This window comes from Oncorhynchus keta, chromosome 26, assembly GCF_023373465.1.
Source record: "Oncorhynchus keta strain PuntledgeMale-10-30-2019 chromosome 26, Oket_V2, whole genome shotgun sequence".
NCBI lineage: Eukaryota > Metazoa > Chordata > Actinopteri > Salmoniformes > Salmonidae > Oncorhynchus > Oncorhynchus keta.
The window spans coordinates 39,337,385-39,354,930 of NC_068446.1; the positions used below are offsets into that span (position 1 = coordinate 39,337,385).

At 41.2% G+C, this 17,546-nt stretch overlaps 1 protein-coding gene across 19 annotated transcripts; it reads left to right on the forward strand.

Annotated features, from left to right (window-relative positions):
• Positions 1-4,018: 4,018 nt before the first annotated feature.
• Positions 4,019-16,257, forward strand: LOC118359374 (hyaluronan and proteoglycan link protein 3-like). 19 transcript variants are annotated; one of them, XM_052480793.1, is made up of 8 exons: positions 4,019-4,344; positions 5,273-5,442; positions 9,994-10,374; positions 10,610-10,912; positions 14,343-15,436; positions 15,515-15,553; positions 15,593-15,670; positions 15,786-16,015. In XM_052480793.1, exons 2-5 carry the CDS (start codon positions 5,316-5,318, stop codon positions 14,618-14,620), a joined length of 1,089 nt encoding a protein of 362 aa, XP_052336753.1. In that variant the 5' UTR covers positions 4,019-4,344; positions 5,273-5,315; the 3' UTR covers positions 14,621-15,436; positions 15,515-15,553; positions 15,593-15,670; positions 15,786-16,015. The 19 variants fall into 19 exon arrangements, with proteins under 19 accessions (XP_052336753.1, XP_052336754.1, XP_052336745.1 ...); XM_052480794.1 differs by lacking the exons at positions 15,515-15,553; positions 15,786-16,015 and adding an exon at positions 16,096-16,257 and having other exon boundaries at positions 15,632-15,746; XM_052480785.1 differs by having other exon boundaries at positions 14,343-15,670; positions 15,786-15,863; positions 15,942-16,015.
• Positions 16,258-17,546: the final 1,289 nt, after the last annotated feature.

Here is a 17,546-nt window from a genome sequence, read left to right on the forward strand (position 1 = left end):
GATAGTTTGTTTATCGTACAGTAAATAAACTGGTTTAAATGTCAGACTTTCTCCATTTCACCTGTATTGGGTTAAAGCTGCAATCTGAGATGTTTGCTGCAATTTTTGGTCAGTCCTCAATGGGCAGAAACACAAATCCCACATTGTAGATTTAACCCTACAGTAACCTGAATCCATTTCAGACGTTCTCATTTCAAAAGGAGAAGATTAAAAGGGCTGAAATCTTTGGGTCAATCTGCCTGTTTAGCATTTTTTTTTACGCCCTGAAGGCTAATCTCTCCCTCCCTATATGACGGCGTTATCTAAATCATTACCCACAGCACCTTTCAAAAACCCTCCAATGTTGTCCTCTGTAGAATCCTTTTGTCTGGATGGACACACATTGACTATAATACAGTGAGATTCACACCACTATCCCCATCCAGGACAGTTGCATGGCAATATCACAGCAGTAATTCCATAAACACCTCTTATTCCAAGATGCTCAAATTGTAGCATTTATTGTCCTGTTTAACCTTTTTAATTAAAAAATAAATGACTTATTTTATAAGGGATATTTTTGTTTGGTTGCTTTAAAAAATGTACCACAATTGGTAACTACACGGTACCAAATAGTTTGTAATGGCGCTTGTTTAAATGAACCCCAAAGAAATGAGTAATTATTAGGTAATTAACATGTAATTACCATTCACCCAACTAACTGGAGTGAATACAGGGTAAATAAAAGACTGGTGGATGTGGAGTCAGTTTTCAGCTGTGTTGAGAGAAGGTCTAATGACTTGTCTCTTGGCCTCCAGCCCTCCACCACACCTTTTCTAAACTTGTCATTCCACGTCTTCCTCGCCTTAATTGTGCCTATGGCTGTCTCTCTGTTTACAGCCCGGACTACAAAGTGATATCACATGGATGGAGCCACCAGATAAAGGAAGACTGTGTGGGTGTGGTGTTTTGATCTTGTCTAAAAGTGTGCCCGTCAACATTGCCTGCACTATTTGGGATAAAGGTTGTCAGGTTGTTGTCTTTGTGTACTCATAAGCTCAGTTTCCATTTGCCTTTAAAAGATAACTGATAGAACTGACCAGGTGATAGCCAGCCTAATGATTTAAGCTTCCGCCGTACTGTTTTCACCTGTCAAGTCTCCAATCACAACAGATGAAGGGGAGGAGAGGGCGGAGTTTCTTAAAACGACGGAGACCGATCCCTAATGAAGCATCCCCAGGGGTCTCTTCAGGAGGATGTCGTTAGAATATTCAGATATAAATCTACTGTGTAGAACAGATCTGAATGTCTGTCAGATGGGAAATCCACGTCCGCTATAATCGTTCTATTTGCAACATTCAGAATGTCTCACATCAATGACTACACTCCTGGGTCGAGAGGTTCTTACCTTCCCTCCCCCCGGCCCCAGAAGTTTGCCAGGTCCTAATTTGGTAAATACAGCCCCTCCACCAAGCGGTTTTACTGTCACTGGTGCCCCAGCCCTCCACCAAGAGGTTTTACTGGTGCCCCAGCCCTCCACCAAGAGGTTTTACTGGTGCCCCAGCCCTCCACCAAGAGGTTTTACTGGTGCCCCAGCCCTCCACCAAGAGGTTTTACTGGTGCCCCAGCCCTCCACCAAGAGGTTTTACTGGTGCCCCAGCCCTCCACCAAGAGGTTTTACTGGTGCCCCAGCCCTCCACCAAGGTTTTACCCTTAACCTGGTGCCCAAGTGGGAGGCTGGAGAGAGAGTGAAGAATGCAGGGCTGAAGAATAGCAGGAAGAATGAAGGGCCTGTGGGGTGCAATGGGGGGGCTCTTCAGGAAGGACTCTCTCCTGGAAAAACAGCTATTTCTGACCAGTTCTGCCACCCAAGCACATTTTTTTTCTCTCGAAGAAGAAGAATGATCCTGGAGTCATTTTTGGCAGTTCTAAACAGTCATTTTTGGCAGTTCTAAACAGTCATTTTTTTCTCCAGTAGAGGGTTTAAAACATTTTTTTTTTTAAAACACTGCTGATTTGAGTGGATATTTTTTGTACTGTCTGATTATCATATTTGTTATATTAAACTGATTTATTCTACTGAAGGATATGGCTATATAGCATTGGATGCTGCTGAGGGGAGGACGGCTCATAACAATGGTTTGAACGGCCAAACGGAATGGAAACCATGTGTTTGATGTATTTGATACTATTCCCCCTATTCCGCTCCAGCCAATACCAAGAGCCCGTCCTCCCCACCAGCCTCCTGTGCAGTTGCGTGTATAACTTCATGTTGTAGTCATCCATAACCATGTATAACAGTGCAAGTCACCCTCAAATATGTGAGTAAAGCAAGGAAAGTAGGTCAACAAGTAAGGATTTCAGTTCTGAGGAGCTAAAGGTGTATCCGATTTATGTGGTGTTATTGTGAAAGACTCTACCCTTGATAGAAATAACCCATTCTATTCTCTATAGTTTAGGTCGACCTGGTAGAAATCCAGCTCATTCGTCTTTATCGTCACGTCTGTTATGCGTTTGAATATTGTCTTTCTCACCGTTACTGTCCCATGTCATTATCAGCCTTCAAACCCTCTAACTCAACACTCACATCCCCTTTTGTGACCAACCCTGCCGTCTGAGTGTCTCCTCTTAGTTTCAACAAATGTGACAGCAAGAGCTACTTATGTCATTGTCAAACCACACATTTGGGCTGTGTGTGTGTGTGTGTGTGTGTGTGTGTGTGTGTGTGTGTGTGCGCGTACATCTTTGTGACTGCCTGTGTATGTGTCATCTCATCCAACACAAACTAGCTTTGCTGTTGAAGGTATAGATTATACCCCTGGATCCAGTCCCCCCCCCTGCAGTTCACAGGGACCTGGTATTCAGAGCCCCAGGCATAGGCTTTCATCTGGGCTTTGAGAATAGCAGCGACTAGGGCTCTTCAAACGCAGCAGTAATGGCTGTGTCAGTGAGATGGTGAAAGGTGAAAGGGTGTCTCCCAGGCAAGCACAGAGGGGAATGGCTGTGGGTTATAAGCAGAGTGATTTTGGCGGGGAGGGCGGGGCAGTCTAGGATGGGTTGTTTGTGCGTACACGTGTGTGTGTGTGAGTGTGTGTGGTGAGGGTCTAGAATGTAGATGGTCAGGGGTTTGTCTATAGGGATGGGGAAGGGGGTGGGGTGGTGGTAGTCTGACATCCTGTTGGTTTCAAAGGGCTCAGACCAGCTTTTTCCTCCTGTATTTCAGGCACCAGGAACTCTAAAATAACAGCTGAATGTAGACAGGGTTTTCTCCAGAGGGTGGCATGTGTAGGGTATTGCTCTTGACTTTGTGTGTGTGTGTGTGTGTGTGTGTGTGTGTGTGTGTGTGTGTGTACATACCAGCGTGCGTGCATTAGTGTTTTATATGTTGAGGATGGTTTGTAGGGCATACCCTCTAATTCCCTTTGGGGCTTTAGCACGTGAATCAAGTAGGGAGAAAAAACATCCAACATCTTCAGTGATACATAGACTTCACTCAACTATTTACAGAATCAACAAGTTCCAGAGGTCTCTGAGAACTGGAATTATCTTTGTTTTCCACGGCTGCTGCTGTTATTGAATTGCCTTTCACTGAAATGAGTCCACACAATACTTTTGTCAGTGTTATTCAAGGTGGAGGAAAACTGTGAATCAAGGAATATGCCTCATAACCCTTACCATACCCAAAATACAGGACCGCTAACCACTTCAACATCAGGGAATACCCATGAACCAAAGCCTCATTGAGAGAACACGTGAATACAGATACTGTAGCTCATTTTATATTTGCCTAGGTCTAATATGTACTCTAAACTGGAAGTTGAGTTAGTTCATTAAGGAAATTATTTTTGATATGCATTGGCATATAGTGTTTCAAAGTAATGAAACAAGGTTGGTTCATTTCACGAGATAAAATACTTAATATGAATATTCATGTACAGGCTCAGTCACCAGGAACATATCCTCATTGATGTTGCCCTGATGTTAATACATATGGGAAACAGCCATAAGGAAATATGGGAAATGAAAGCAAGAATCAAAATTGCATGACAATGCAGTTTTAAATGGAGCTGTAATGTAAGCTAGTAAAGGAAATATAAAGATTATTAAGTACTTTAATCGTTGTCGGTTTGTATCCGCATGACTGCAATAGTAGGCTTAACGTCTTGCAGCATTGATGGTCTCATGGGCGTTTTTATTTGATTTTTTACGATGAGGTCACTTTCGTTCATTTCAAGAGGATTGCTCTGGATGACGTCGGATCTCTTATTCTCCCTAAAAATGGCAATGGGAAGAATTGGGACCAGGCGTGTAGCTATTTCACAAAGACACATCAGGGGGAACCTGAACTGACACGACGTTACATCTGTAAGTAGTCTTATTTTTACGACTTTGGGATATTGGAATGTGTCCTGTGAATGGTTTGAGATAAACGAAACTTAACTGTGATGCCAAATAGTGATGCCAAATAGATACATGAATAAAAATAACTTTGACACCTACTTGAAAGTGATAAAACAATCAAAGTAGCTGGACGATTAGAGAAGATTTGTTAAAGAGAATCAGACAACCATAGGCTGCACGGTCTAGTCTAATATTTACAACAAAAAACTTGTAACAAAAATACATATTCTGACTGAACAATAGCCTGTATTTTGGTTCCTTTTATAAGACCGTTTTTTAAATTCATAGCACTTGATTTGTCCTTTGGTTAAACTGCAAAATTATATTTTATGAAATCAAATACTTCAAAATAAAAGGACAAATTATTTCGTGGTTTCGTGACTTTTTTTGTCATGTGCTGTACTTATTGTTTTACCGCATCAATTTAGTATTTTGACATTTATTTGACACTTGTGGGTGAAACATTTTAATAGTAATTCGTTTTAACTTATACATTTTATTTTGGAAGTATAATATTTAATGATGTTCTATGAGGTATGAATGTCATAAACCTCCAAGCACAGATTAAAGTATATTTGACAAAGAGACCAAGAGTGCGTCTGCGACTCAATTTCACATAATTAATTTATAATATAAGGTTTTAACGACCTCTACTGATGATTATATACATTATTTGAACACAGTTGTTAAACTAATAACAGGTCAAATCTTGTTTAATCCAATTAAAATTGAGATTAATTTACAACAGCATATGTCTGAAATATAATCAGATCTGCATTAAATCCCCTATGAATTAAGGAAATGTATACCAAATGTACACATGTGATTTAATAGGGAACAATTGAGTGGAATAACCAATCATAAATGGTGTTTTTGATGCCTGTATGACAAGAATCCCTCACAGAAGAAATCAGATCCAGTGTTCCGCGGGGAGGATGTTGAACCTACTACGCCCCCTACTGGTCGTCTGGATGTACCACCTCGTCTCCAGCCACGCCGCCCCAAGATACAACAACGGCTTTTTCTACCACGACATCATGCACGGCGATGGCAACGGAGAGAGTAGGTCATACAGCCATTGTTATACATTTTTCTCACTATTGAGCCAAGCCGTGCAGCGCTGTGCGCGGCTGGCCTTAATACGCATCCACCAAAGTTGCTGAAACCCGAACAGAGAGTGTGGGAAAAAACATGTTTTATTAGAGCACAGTATGGTTTGGATTGGCGCTGTAGTGTGAACACGGTATACTGTTCTTGAGAGGGAGGTAGTGAGGGGAGGGTGCGGGGGTGGGGGGGGAGGGGCATCCACATGATATCAAATACCATTCCATTGTCTACGTCAGAAGAATGCGGGCAGTTTGACCATGCCACACGATGTAGCAGACAGCACAGTCTGGAGTGGTATGAACTTAGTTATAGTTTGTTGCAGTGACATCTTTGGAGGCACATCTTTTGACTTTTTACACATTTTGTTGTGTTACAGACATTAAAATGGATTCGATTGAGGTTTTGTTTCACTGGCCTACACAAAATACCCGATAATGTTAAAGTCGAGTTATGTTTTTAAACATTTTTTACAAATATAATTACAAATATAAAGCGGATATGTCTTGAGTCAATAAGTATTCAACTCCTTTGTTATCGTAAGCCTAAATAAGTTTAGCTTAATAAGTTGCATGGACCCGGTGTGCAGTAATAGTGTTTAATATTATTTTTTAATGACTACCTCATCTCTGTACCCCACACATACAATTATATATAATGGTCCCTCAGTCTTGCAGTATATTTCAAACACAGATTCAACCACAAAGACCAGGGGGGTTTTCCGATGCTTCGCAAAGAAGGGCACATATTGGTATATAGGTTAAAAAAAAAGAAGAAGATAAAAGCAAACATTGAATAACCCTTTGAGCACGGTGAAGTTATTAATTACACGTTGGATGGTGTATTTAAACACCCAGTCACTACAAAGATACAGGCGTCCTTTCCAGCTCAGTTGCCGGAGAGGAAGGAAACCACTTCACTATGAGGTCAATGGTGACTTTAAAACAGTTACAGAGTTTGATGGCTGTGATGGAAGAAAACAGAGGATTTGACAGAGTGAAAAGAAGGAAGTCTGTACAAAATACAAACATTCCAAAACATGCATCTTGTTTGCAACAAGGCACTAAAGTAATAGTGCAAAAAAATATGGCAAAGCAATTTACTTTATGTCCTGAAAACGAAGTGATATGTTTGGGGCAAATCCAACACAACACATCACTGGGTATCACTCTTCATATGTTCAATCATGATGGTGGCTGCATCATACTATGGGTATGCTTGTCATCAGCAAGGACTAGGGAGTTTTTTAGGATAAAAATTAATGGAATAGAGCTTAGCACAAGCATAATCCTAGAGGAAAACCTGGTTCAGTCTGCTTTCCAACAGACACTGGGAGATGAATACACCTTTCAGCAGGACAATAAACTAAAACACAAGATCAAATCTACACTGGAGTTGTTACCAAGAAGACAGTGAATGTTCCTCAGTGGCCGAGTTACAGTTTTGACTTAGATTTTCAAGCTGATTTATCGCAAGACCAGAAAATGGCTGTGTAGCAACAATCAACAACCAACTTGACAGAGTTGGTTATAAAAATATAATAATATGCAAATCTTGTACAATCCAGGTGTACAAATCTCCTAGAGACTTACCCAGAAAGACTCACAGCTGTAATCACTGCCAAAGATGATTCTAGCATGTATTGACTAAGGGGTGTGAGTACTTGTGTAAAATTAGATATCCCCCCATGTAATCCATTTTTAATTCCGACTGTAATGTAGCAAAATGTGGAATAAGTCAAGGGGTATGAATACTTACTGAAAGCACTGTATGTACATAAACCTGCACAGCATTCACAAGGGCTCCATATGGGGTCTGGTAACCTGGCAAAACCCAAATATTCTGCAGGTAGACCCAGGTGTATTTGGGGCTCTGGTCTAATCACATGGTCAGGAAAAATACTTGGTCCCCTATACACTATCTACTGTATGATATAACTCTTATCCTGTTTCTACTGTATGATATAACTCTTATCCTGTTTCTACTGTATAACTGTTATCCTGTTTCTACTGTATAACTGTTATCCTGTTTCTACTGTATAACTCTTATCCTGTTTCTACTGTATAACTCTTATCCTGTTTCTACTGTATAACTCTTATCCTGTTTCTACTGTATAACTCTTATCTATCCTGTTTCTACTGTATAACTTGTATCTATCCTGTTTCTACTGTATAACTCTAATCCTGTTTCTACTGTATAACTGTTATCCTGTTTCTACTGTATAACTCTTATCCTGTTTCTACTGTATAACTCTTATCCTGTTTCTACTGTATAACTCTTATCCTGTTTCTACCCTATAACTCTTATCCTGTTTCTACTGTATAACTCTTATCTATCCTGTTTCTACTGTATAACTCGTATCTATCCTGTTTCTACTGTATAACTCTAATCCTGTTTCTACTGTATAACTGTTATCCTGTTTCTACTGTATAACTCTTATCCTGTTTCTACTGTATAACTCTTATCCTGTTTCTACTGTATAACTCTTATCCTGTTTCTACTGTATAACTCTTATCCTGTTTCTACCCTATAACTCTTATCCTGTTTCTACCCTATAACTCTTATCCTGTTTCTACTGTATAACTCTTATCTATCCTGTTTCTACTGTATAACTCTAATCCTGTTTCTACTGTATAACTGTTATCCTGTTTCTACTGTATAACTCTTATCCTGTTTCTACTGTATAACTCTTATCCTGTTTCTACTGTATAACTCTTATCCTGATTCTACTGTATAACTCTTATCCTGTTTCTACTGTATAACTCTTATCCTGTTTCTACTGTATAACTGTTATCCTGTTTCTACTGTATAACTCTTATCCTGTTTCTACTGTATAACTCTTATCCTGTTTCTACTGTATAACTCTTATCCTGTTTCTACTGTATAACTCTTATCCTATTTCTACTGTATAACTGTTATCCTGTTTCTACTGTATAACTGTTATCCTGTTTCTACTGTATAACTCTTATCCTGTTTCTACTGTATAACTCTTATCCTGTTTCTACTGTATAACTCTTATCCTGTTTCTACTGTATAACTCTTATCCTGTTTCTACTGTATAACTCTTATCCTGTTTCTACTGTATAACTCTTATCCTGTTTCTACTGTATAACTCTTATCCTGTTTCTACCCTATAACTCTTATCCTGTTTCTACTGTATAACTCTTATCTATCCTGTTTCTACTGTATAACTCTTATCCTGTTTCTACTGTATAACTCTTATCCTGTTTCTACTGTATAACTCTTATCCTGTTTCTACTGTATAACTCTTATCCTGTTTCTACCCTATAACTCTTATCCTGTTTCTACTGTATAACTCTTATCTATCCTGTTTCTACTGTATAACTCTAATCCTGTTTCTACTGTATAACTGTTATCCTGTTTCTACTGTATAACTCTTATCCTGTTTCTACTGTATAACTCTTATCCTGTTTCTACTGTATAACTCTTATCCTGATTCTACTGTATAACTCTTATCCTGTTTCTACTGTATAACTCTTATCCTGTTTCTACTGTATAACTCTTATCCTGTTTCTACTGTATAACTCTTATCCTGTTTCTACTGTATAACTCTTATCCTGTTTCTACTGTATAACTCTTATCCTGTTTCTACTGTATAACTGTTATCCTGTTTCTACTGTATAACTCTTATCCTGTTTCTACTGTATAACTCTTATCCTGTTTCTACTGTATAACTCTTATCCTGTTTCTACTGTATAACTCTTATCCTGTTTCTACTGTATAACTCTTATCCTGTTTCTACTGTATAACTCTTATCCTGTTTCTACTGTATAACTCTTATCCTGTTTCTACTGTATAACTCTTATCCTGTTTCTACTGTATAACTCTTATCCTGTTTCTACCCTATAACTCTTATCCTGTTTCTACTGTATAACTCTTATCTATCCTGTTTCTACTGTATAACTCTTATCCTGTTTCTACTGTATAACTCTTATCCTGTTTCTACTGTATAACTCTTATCCTGTTTCTACTGTATAACTCTTATCCTGTTTCTACTGTATAACTCTTATCCTGTTTCTACTGTATAACTCTTATCCTGTTTCTACTGTATAACTCTTATCCTGATTCTACTGTATAACTCTTATCCTGTTTCTACTGTATAACTCGTATCTATCCTGTTTCTACTGTATAACTCTTATCCTGTTTCTACTGTATAACTCTTATCCTGTTTCTACTGTATAACTCTTATCCTGTTTCTACTGTATAACTCTTATCCTGATTCTACTGTATAACTCTTATCCTGTTTCTACTGTATAACTCGTATCTATCCTGTTTCTACTGTATAACTCTTATCCTGTTTCTACTGTATAACTCTTATCCTGTTTCTACTGTATAACTCTTATCTATCCTGTTTCTACTGTATAACTCTTATCCTGTTTCTACTGTATAACTCTTATCCTGTTTCTACTGTATAACTCTTATCTATCCTGTTTCTACTGTATAACTCAGGTCTATCCTGTGTCCTTGTCTCTACTGTGTCTTCTCCAGTCTATTTCAACGGGGTGCGTCTCCATGTGGAGTCCCCCCAGGCCTCGGTGTCGGCGGCCAGGGGTAGTAATGTTACCCTGCCCTGTCACTACCGCTACGAACCCGAGATCAACGGCCCCCGTCGGACTCGGGTCAAATGGTCTTGGCTGCCCACCAACGGCGCCGGCAAGACCACCCGTGAGACCGACGTGATGGTCGCCATGGGCAACCGTCACCGTAGCTACGGCAGCTTCCAGGGGAGGGTGCGCCTGCGTCGGGCTGCTCCAGGGGACATGTCGCTGGTGATCAAGGAGCTGCACCTGAACGACACAGGCCGCTACCGCTGTGAGGTCATCGACGGACTGGAGGACGAAAGCGTGACGGTGGAGCTGGAGCTGCGAGGTGTGTGTTGTGTGTCTGTGTTTGTGTGTGTGTATGTGTATGTGTCTAGACAGCCCCCTCAGCTCTGAACAGAACACAGTCCACTCTGTTCAATCTGTTTTTGAAATGACCTTGAACATAGTGTCCTTACAAGTGTCTATACTGGCATTTGTCACTGCAAGGACAGTTGTTGAATTTATCCCCTATAGCAATTTAACCCCTATAGAACATTAACAAAATGTTTTCCCCATTATAGGAGTGGTATTTCCCTACCACTCCCAGAAGGGCCGATACCATTTCAACTTCCTGGGGGCCCAGCGTGCTTGTGAGGAGCAGGATTCGACCCTGGCCACCTTTGACCAGCTCTTTGTCGCCTGGGAGGAGGGGCTCGACTGGTGCAACGCCGGATGGTTGGCTGATGGGACGGCTCAGTACCCAATCACCACACCGCGGGAGCCCTGTGGGGGCGTGGACTTAGCCCCTGGTCTCCGTAGTTATGGACAACGCCACCGCCACCTCCACCGTTTTGATGCCTTCTGTTTCTCAGCCGCCCCCAAGGGTGTGTGTGTGTGTGTGTGTGTGTGTGTGTGTGTGTGTGTATATATGTCAATATTAGTCTCCAAAAACACAGACTAAACACTTCAGCAAAATAAATGTGTAACAAGACAATTGAAAAATTTGAATGAATGGACATGAATGCAGTTGACCAACATGTCCCCTACTTACACGTGTTTTAAGCGGTCCCTTCCTTACGTGTTTTAAGCGGTCCCCTCCTTACGTGTTTTAAGCGGTCCCCTCCTTACGTGTTTTAAGCGGTCCCCTCCTTACGTGTTTTAAGCGGTCCCCTCTTTACGTGTTTTAAGCGGTCCCCTCTTTACATGTTTTAAGCGGTTCCCTCCTTACATGTTTTAAGCGGTCCCCTCTTTACGTGTTTTAAGCGGTCCCCTCTTTACGTGTTTTAAGCGGTCCCCTCTTTACGTGTTTTAAGCGGTCCACTCTTTACGAGTTTTAAGCGGTTCCCTCTTTACATGTTTTAAGCGGTCCCCTCCTTCCTTACATGTTTTAAGCGGTCCCCTCTTTACGTGTTTTAAGCGGTCCCCTCCTTACGTGTTTTAAGCGGTCCCCTCTTTACGTGTTTTAAGCGGTCCCCTCTTTACGTGTTTTAAGCGGTCCACTCTTTACGTGTTTTAAGCGGTTCCCTCTTTACATGTTTTAAGCGGTCCCCTCCTTACATGTTTTAAGCGGTCCCCTCTTTACGTGTTTTAAGCGGTCCCCTCCTTACGTGTTTTAAGCGGTCCCCTCTTTACGTGTTTTAAGCGGTCCCCTCTTTACGTGTTTTAAGCGGTCCCCTTCTTACGTGTTTTAAGCGGTCCCCTCTTTACGTGTTTTAAGCGGTCCCCTCTTTACGTGTTTTAAGCGGTCCCCTCTTTACGTGTTTTAAGCGGTCCACTCTTTACGTGTTTTAAGCGGTTCCCTCTTTACATGTTTTAAGCGGTCCCCTCCTTACATGTTTTAAGCGGTCCCCTCTTTACGTGTTTTAAGCGGTCCCCTCCTTACGTGTTTTAAGCGGTCCCCTCTTTACGTGTTTTAAGCGGTCCCCTCTTTACGTGTTTTAAGCGGTCCCCTTCTTACGTGTTTTAAGCGGTCCCCTCTTTACGTGTTTTAAGCGGTCCCTCCTTACGTGTTTTAAGCGGTCCCCTCTTTACGTGTTTTAAGCGGTCCCCTCTTTACGTGTTTTAAGCGGTCCCCTTCTTACGTGTTTTAAGCGGTTCCCTCTTTACATGTTTTAAGCGGTCCCCTCCTTCCTTACATGTTTTAAGCGGTCCCCTCCTTACGTGTTTTAAGCGGTCCCCTCTTTACGTGTTTTAAGCGGTCCCCTCTTTACGTGTTTTAAGCGGTCCCCTTCTTACGTGTTTTAAGCGGTCCCCTCTTTACGTGTTTTAAGCGGTCCCCTCTTTACGTGTTTTAAGCGGTCCCCTCTTTACGTGTTTTAAGCGGTCCACTCTTTACGTGTTTTAAGCGGTTCCCTCTTTACATGTTTTAAGCGGTTCCCTCCTTACATGTTTTAAGCGGTCCCCTCTTTACGTGTTTTAAGCGGTCCCCTCTTTACGTGTTTTAAGCGGTCCCCTCTTTACGTGTTTTAAGCGGTCCCCTCTTTACGTGTTTTAAGCGGTCCCCTTCTTACGTGTTTTAAGCGGTCCCCTCTTTACGTGTTTTAAGCGGTCCCCTCCTTACGTGTTTTAAGCGGTCCCCTCTTTACGTGTTTTAAGCGGTCCCCTCTTTACGTGTTTTAAGCGGTCCCCTCTTTACGTGTTTTAAGCGGTCCCCTCTTTACGTGTTTTAAGCGGTCCCCTCTTTACGTGTTTTAAGCGGTCCCCTCTTTACGTGTTTTAAGCGGTCCCCTCTTTACGTGTTCTAAGCGGTCCCCTCCTTACGTGTTTTAAGCTGTCCCCTCCTTACGTGTTTTAAGCTGTCCCCTCTTTACGTGTTTTAAGCGTTCCCCTCTTTACGTGTTTTAAGCGGTCCCCTCCTTACGTGTTTTAAGCGGTCCCCTCCTTACACGTGTTTTAAGCGGTCCCCTACTTACACGTGTTTTAAGCGGTCCCCTCCTTACGTGTTTTAAGCGGTCCCCTCCTTACGTGTTTTAAGCGGTCCCCTCCTTACACGTGTTTTAAGCGGTCCCCTCCTTACGTGTTTTAAGCGGTCCCCTCCTTACGTGTTTTAAGCGGTCCCCTCCTTACGTGTTTTAAGCGGTCCCCTACTTACATGTTTTAAGCGGTCCCCTACTTACATGTTTTAAGCGGTCCCCTCCTTAAACGTGTTTTAAGCGGTCCCCTCCTTACGTGTTTTAAGCGGTCCCCTCCTTACACGTGTTTTAAGCAGTCCCCTCCTTACACGTGTTTTAAGCGGTCCCCTCCTTACACGTGTTTTAAGCGGTCCTCTACTTACACGTGTTTTAAGCAGTCCTCTACTTAAACGTGTTTTAAGCAGTCCTCTACTTAAACGTGTTTTAAGCAGTCCTCTACTTACACGTGTTTTAAGCAGTCCTCTACTTACACGTGTTTTAAGCAGTCCTCTACTTAAACGTGTTTTAAGCAGTCCTCTACTTACACGTGTTTTAAGCAGTCCTCTACTTAAACATGTTTTAAGCAGTCCCCTCCTTACACGTGTTTTAAGCAGTCCTCTACTTACACGTGTTTTAAGCAGTCCTCTACTTAAACATGTTTTAAGCAGTCCCCTCCTTACACGTGTTTTAAGCGGTCCCCTCCTTACACGTGTTTTAAGCAGTCCTCTACTTACACGTGTTTTAAGCAGTCCTCTACTTAAACATGTTTTAAGCAGTCCCCTCCTTACACGTGTTTTAAGCAGTCCTCTACTTACACGTGTTTTAAGCAGTCCTCTACTTAAACATGTTTTAAGCAGTCCTCTACTTACACGTGTTTTAAGCGGTCCCCTCCTTACACGTGTTTTAAGCAGTCCTCTACTTACACGTGTTTTAAGCAGTCCTCTACTTAAACATGTTTTAAGCAGTCCCCTCCTTACACGTGTTTTAAGCAGTCCTCTACTTACACGTGTTTTAAGCAGTCCTCTACTTACACGTGTTTTAAGCAGTCCTCTACTTAAACATGTTTTAAGCAGTCCTCTACTTACACGTGTTTTAAGCGGTCCCCTCCTTACACGTGTTTTAAGCAGTCCTCTACTTACACGTGTTTTAAGCAGTCCTCTACTTAAACATGTTTTAAGCAGTCCCCTCCTTACACGTGTTTTAAGCAGTCCTCTACTTACACGTGTTTTAAGCGGTCCCCTCCTTACACGTGTTTTAAGCAGTCCTCTACTTAAACGTGTTTTAAGCAGTCCTCTACTTACACGTGTTTTAAGCAGTCCTCTACTTACACGTGTTTTAAGCAGTCCTCTACTTAAACGTGTTTTAAGCAGTCCTCTACTTACACGTGCTTAGTACTACTAATCCTCTGTCTCTTCTGTCACAGGGACAGTATACTTCCTGAAACAACCCCAGAAGTTCAACTTCACCGAGGCGGTGGCAGCGTGTGTTGACGACGGGGGTCACATCGCTAAGGTGGGCCAACTCTACGCTGCCTGGAGGTTCATGGGATTGGACCTCTGCGTCGCGGGCTGGTTGGCCGATGGGAGCGTCCGTTACCCCATCGCCAAGGTCCACCCTAACTGCGGCCCCTCAGAGCCAGGGGTGCGTCATTTCGGATTCCCCCCTCAGCAGCAGAAATACATTGTCTACTGCTATCGGTAAACCCCCCCACCCCCCTCAACGAATATCAGTATGAAGCAGTACTACAGTATGACAGATAGCCTCTACTAGTGAACTTCTCTATTCACCACAGACACCACACTAGCCTGCATGCTACTTAGCATTAGCTAGTTCTGCTCTTACAGCGTCCGCTGTATAGTCATAGTGAACTGTCTTAATCTCCTCATATTGAACATACGATCAGTCATACTCCCCGCTGAGACTCCAACCAGTACTGATACACATACTGTATACTGGCTATTTAGGGTAGTGTTGTCGGGTTTGGCTCACAGTAAACTCAGGGAAGGTGTTAAACTCACAGCATTGCCCTCGTGATGCTTCGCCAGTGATTTCTTTTTTAATCCAACCAAGGTCTTTCCCTTGGTGTTTTGTTGAACTGTGTTTTGCTGTGTCTCACTGTTCCTGAAGTCATTTCAGTTCAATGTATGTCATTCATAGTCTAGGGCACATTTCTGGATGATCCTCTTTGTGTTAGAATGTCTTTTCATGTCTTGTTTTTATAAGGGTTGGAATGGAATGATGAAATTAATGACTATGAATACTTTTTCTTTTTATACAAAAACTGTTTTTTTGCTTTTGTCGTTATGAGGTTTTGTGTGTAGATTGATGAGGGGAACAATAAACAATATGATTAACGTTGTAACGTAAAACAAAATGTGGAAAAAGTCCAGGGTTCTGAATACTTTCCGAATGCACTGTAGACTGTCATGTTGGAAGGGGATTTGACAGTATTCTGTGACCTTGTAGAGGAGCTCAGTGTTAAAAGGCTTCCATGTGTATCGTTCTACTTTAAATCAGGTTGTCTGACTTTAATTAAATCATGCTACTTTAAATCAGGTTGTCTGACTTTAATTAAATCATGCTACTTTAAATCAGGTTGTCTGACTTGAATTAAATCATGCTACTTTAAATCAGGTTGTCTGACTTTAATTAAATCATGCTACTTTAAATCAGGTTGTCTGACTTTAATTAAATCATGCTACTTTAAATCAGGTTGTCTGACTTGAATTAAATCATGCTACTTTAAATCAGGTTGTCTGACTTGAATTTAATTGTGCTACTTTAAACCAGGTTGTCTGACTAATTAAATCATGCTACTTTAAATCAGGTTGTCTGACTTTAATTAAATCGTGCTACTTTAAATCAGGTTGTCTGACTTTAATTCCATCGTGCTACTTTAAATCAGGTTGTCTGACTTTAATTCCATCGTGCTACTTTAAATCAGGTTGTCTGACTTTAATTAAATCATGCTACTTTAAATCAGGTTGTCTGACGTTAATTAAATCATGCTACTTTAAATCAGGTTGTCTGACTTGAATTAAATCATGCTACTTTAAATCAGGTTGTCTGACTTTAATTAAATCATGCTACTTTAAACCAGGTTGTCTGACTAATTAAATCATGCTACTTTAAATCAGGTTGTCTGACTTTAATTACATCGTGCTACTTTAAATCAGGTTGTCTGACTTGAATTAAATCATGCTACTTTAAATCAGGTTGTCTGACTTGAATTTAATTGTGCTACTTTAAACCAGGTTGTCTGACTAATTAAATCATGCTACTTTAAATCAGGTTGTCTGACTTGAATTAAATCATTCTACTTTAAATCAGGTTGTCTGACTAAGTGTTCTACCAAATGAATAAAATAATGTCAATGGTCAAGTCTTTACTGAAGTTTTTTTTAGTAGTCCATTACTGAAACAACTGCTTTCAACATTTAAATAGGTGTTGTAATCGCTGAAGTTGACCCAAACGCCATATATAGAAACATTAAAAACGTCTGTGTGCTTGCTTTTAACATTTTATTTAACTAGGTCAATTATGCGCCGCCCTATGGGACTCCCAATCACGACCGGCTGTGATACTGCCTGGAATCGAACCAGGGTCTGTAGTGACACCTCTAGCACTGAGATGCAGTGTCGTAGACCGCTTTGCCACTCGGGAGCTAGGTCCTGTTCATTAGGTCACACAATGAAAACATTATTTTAGTTTTTTACGCTTTGCAACGGGAATATAATAATGTGTGTTTATTGTCCAGGTAATATCTTCCTGTTTCAGTTGCCTTTCCCTTTCTCTTCAGTATTGTGCCTTGAACATAACCCTGTTGTCAGAGTCGTGTGTTTAGGTGGCAGGGAAGTCAGGCGCTGGAGAGTCAAACGGAGTGTAAATGGAGTCTTTTAATATAAGTCCACTTAACATGCTCCAAACACTAAATACGTACATAAACGAACATGGGTACGAGGACCCGTCAAGCACCTATACAACATAAAACAACACTTGACATAAAACAATCTCTGACAAAGACATGAGGGGAAACAGAGGGTTAAATACACAATAGGTAATGAATGGGATTGAAAACAGGTGTGTGGGAAGACAAGACAAAACCAATGGAAAATGAAAAATTGATCAATGATGGCTAGAAGGCCGGTGATGTTGACCACCGAGTTGAACTATAGCATTTTGAATGGAGGGGGAGAGAATTGAACTATAGCATTTTGAATGGAGGGGGAGAGAGTTGAACTATAGCATTTTGAATGGAAGGGGAGAGAGTTGAACTATAGCATTTTGAATGGAGGGGGAGAGAGTTGAACTATAGCATTTTGAATGGAGGGGGAGAGAGTTGAACTATAGCATTTTGAATGGAAGGGGAGAGAGTTGAACTATAGCATTTTGAATGGAGGGGGAGAGAGTTGAACTATAGCATTTTGAATGGAAGGGGAGAGAGTTGAACTATAGCATTTTGAATGGAAGGGGAGAGTTGAACAGAGTGAAAGGCAGTATGAAGTACTACACCAGTAACCTCCCTCTCTTGAGTAGCAAACAGAGGTCCCTGTAATTGTTTGATTGCTAGGGCCTCAAAGGCATGTTTAATTTACACCAGCTGCCAAAATATACACACACACACACA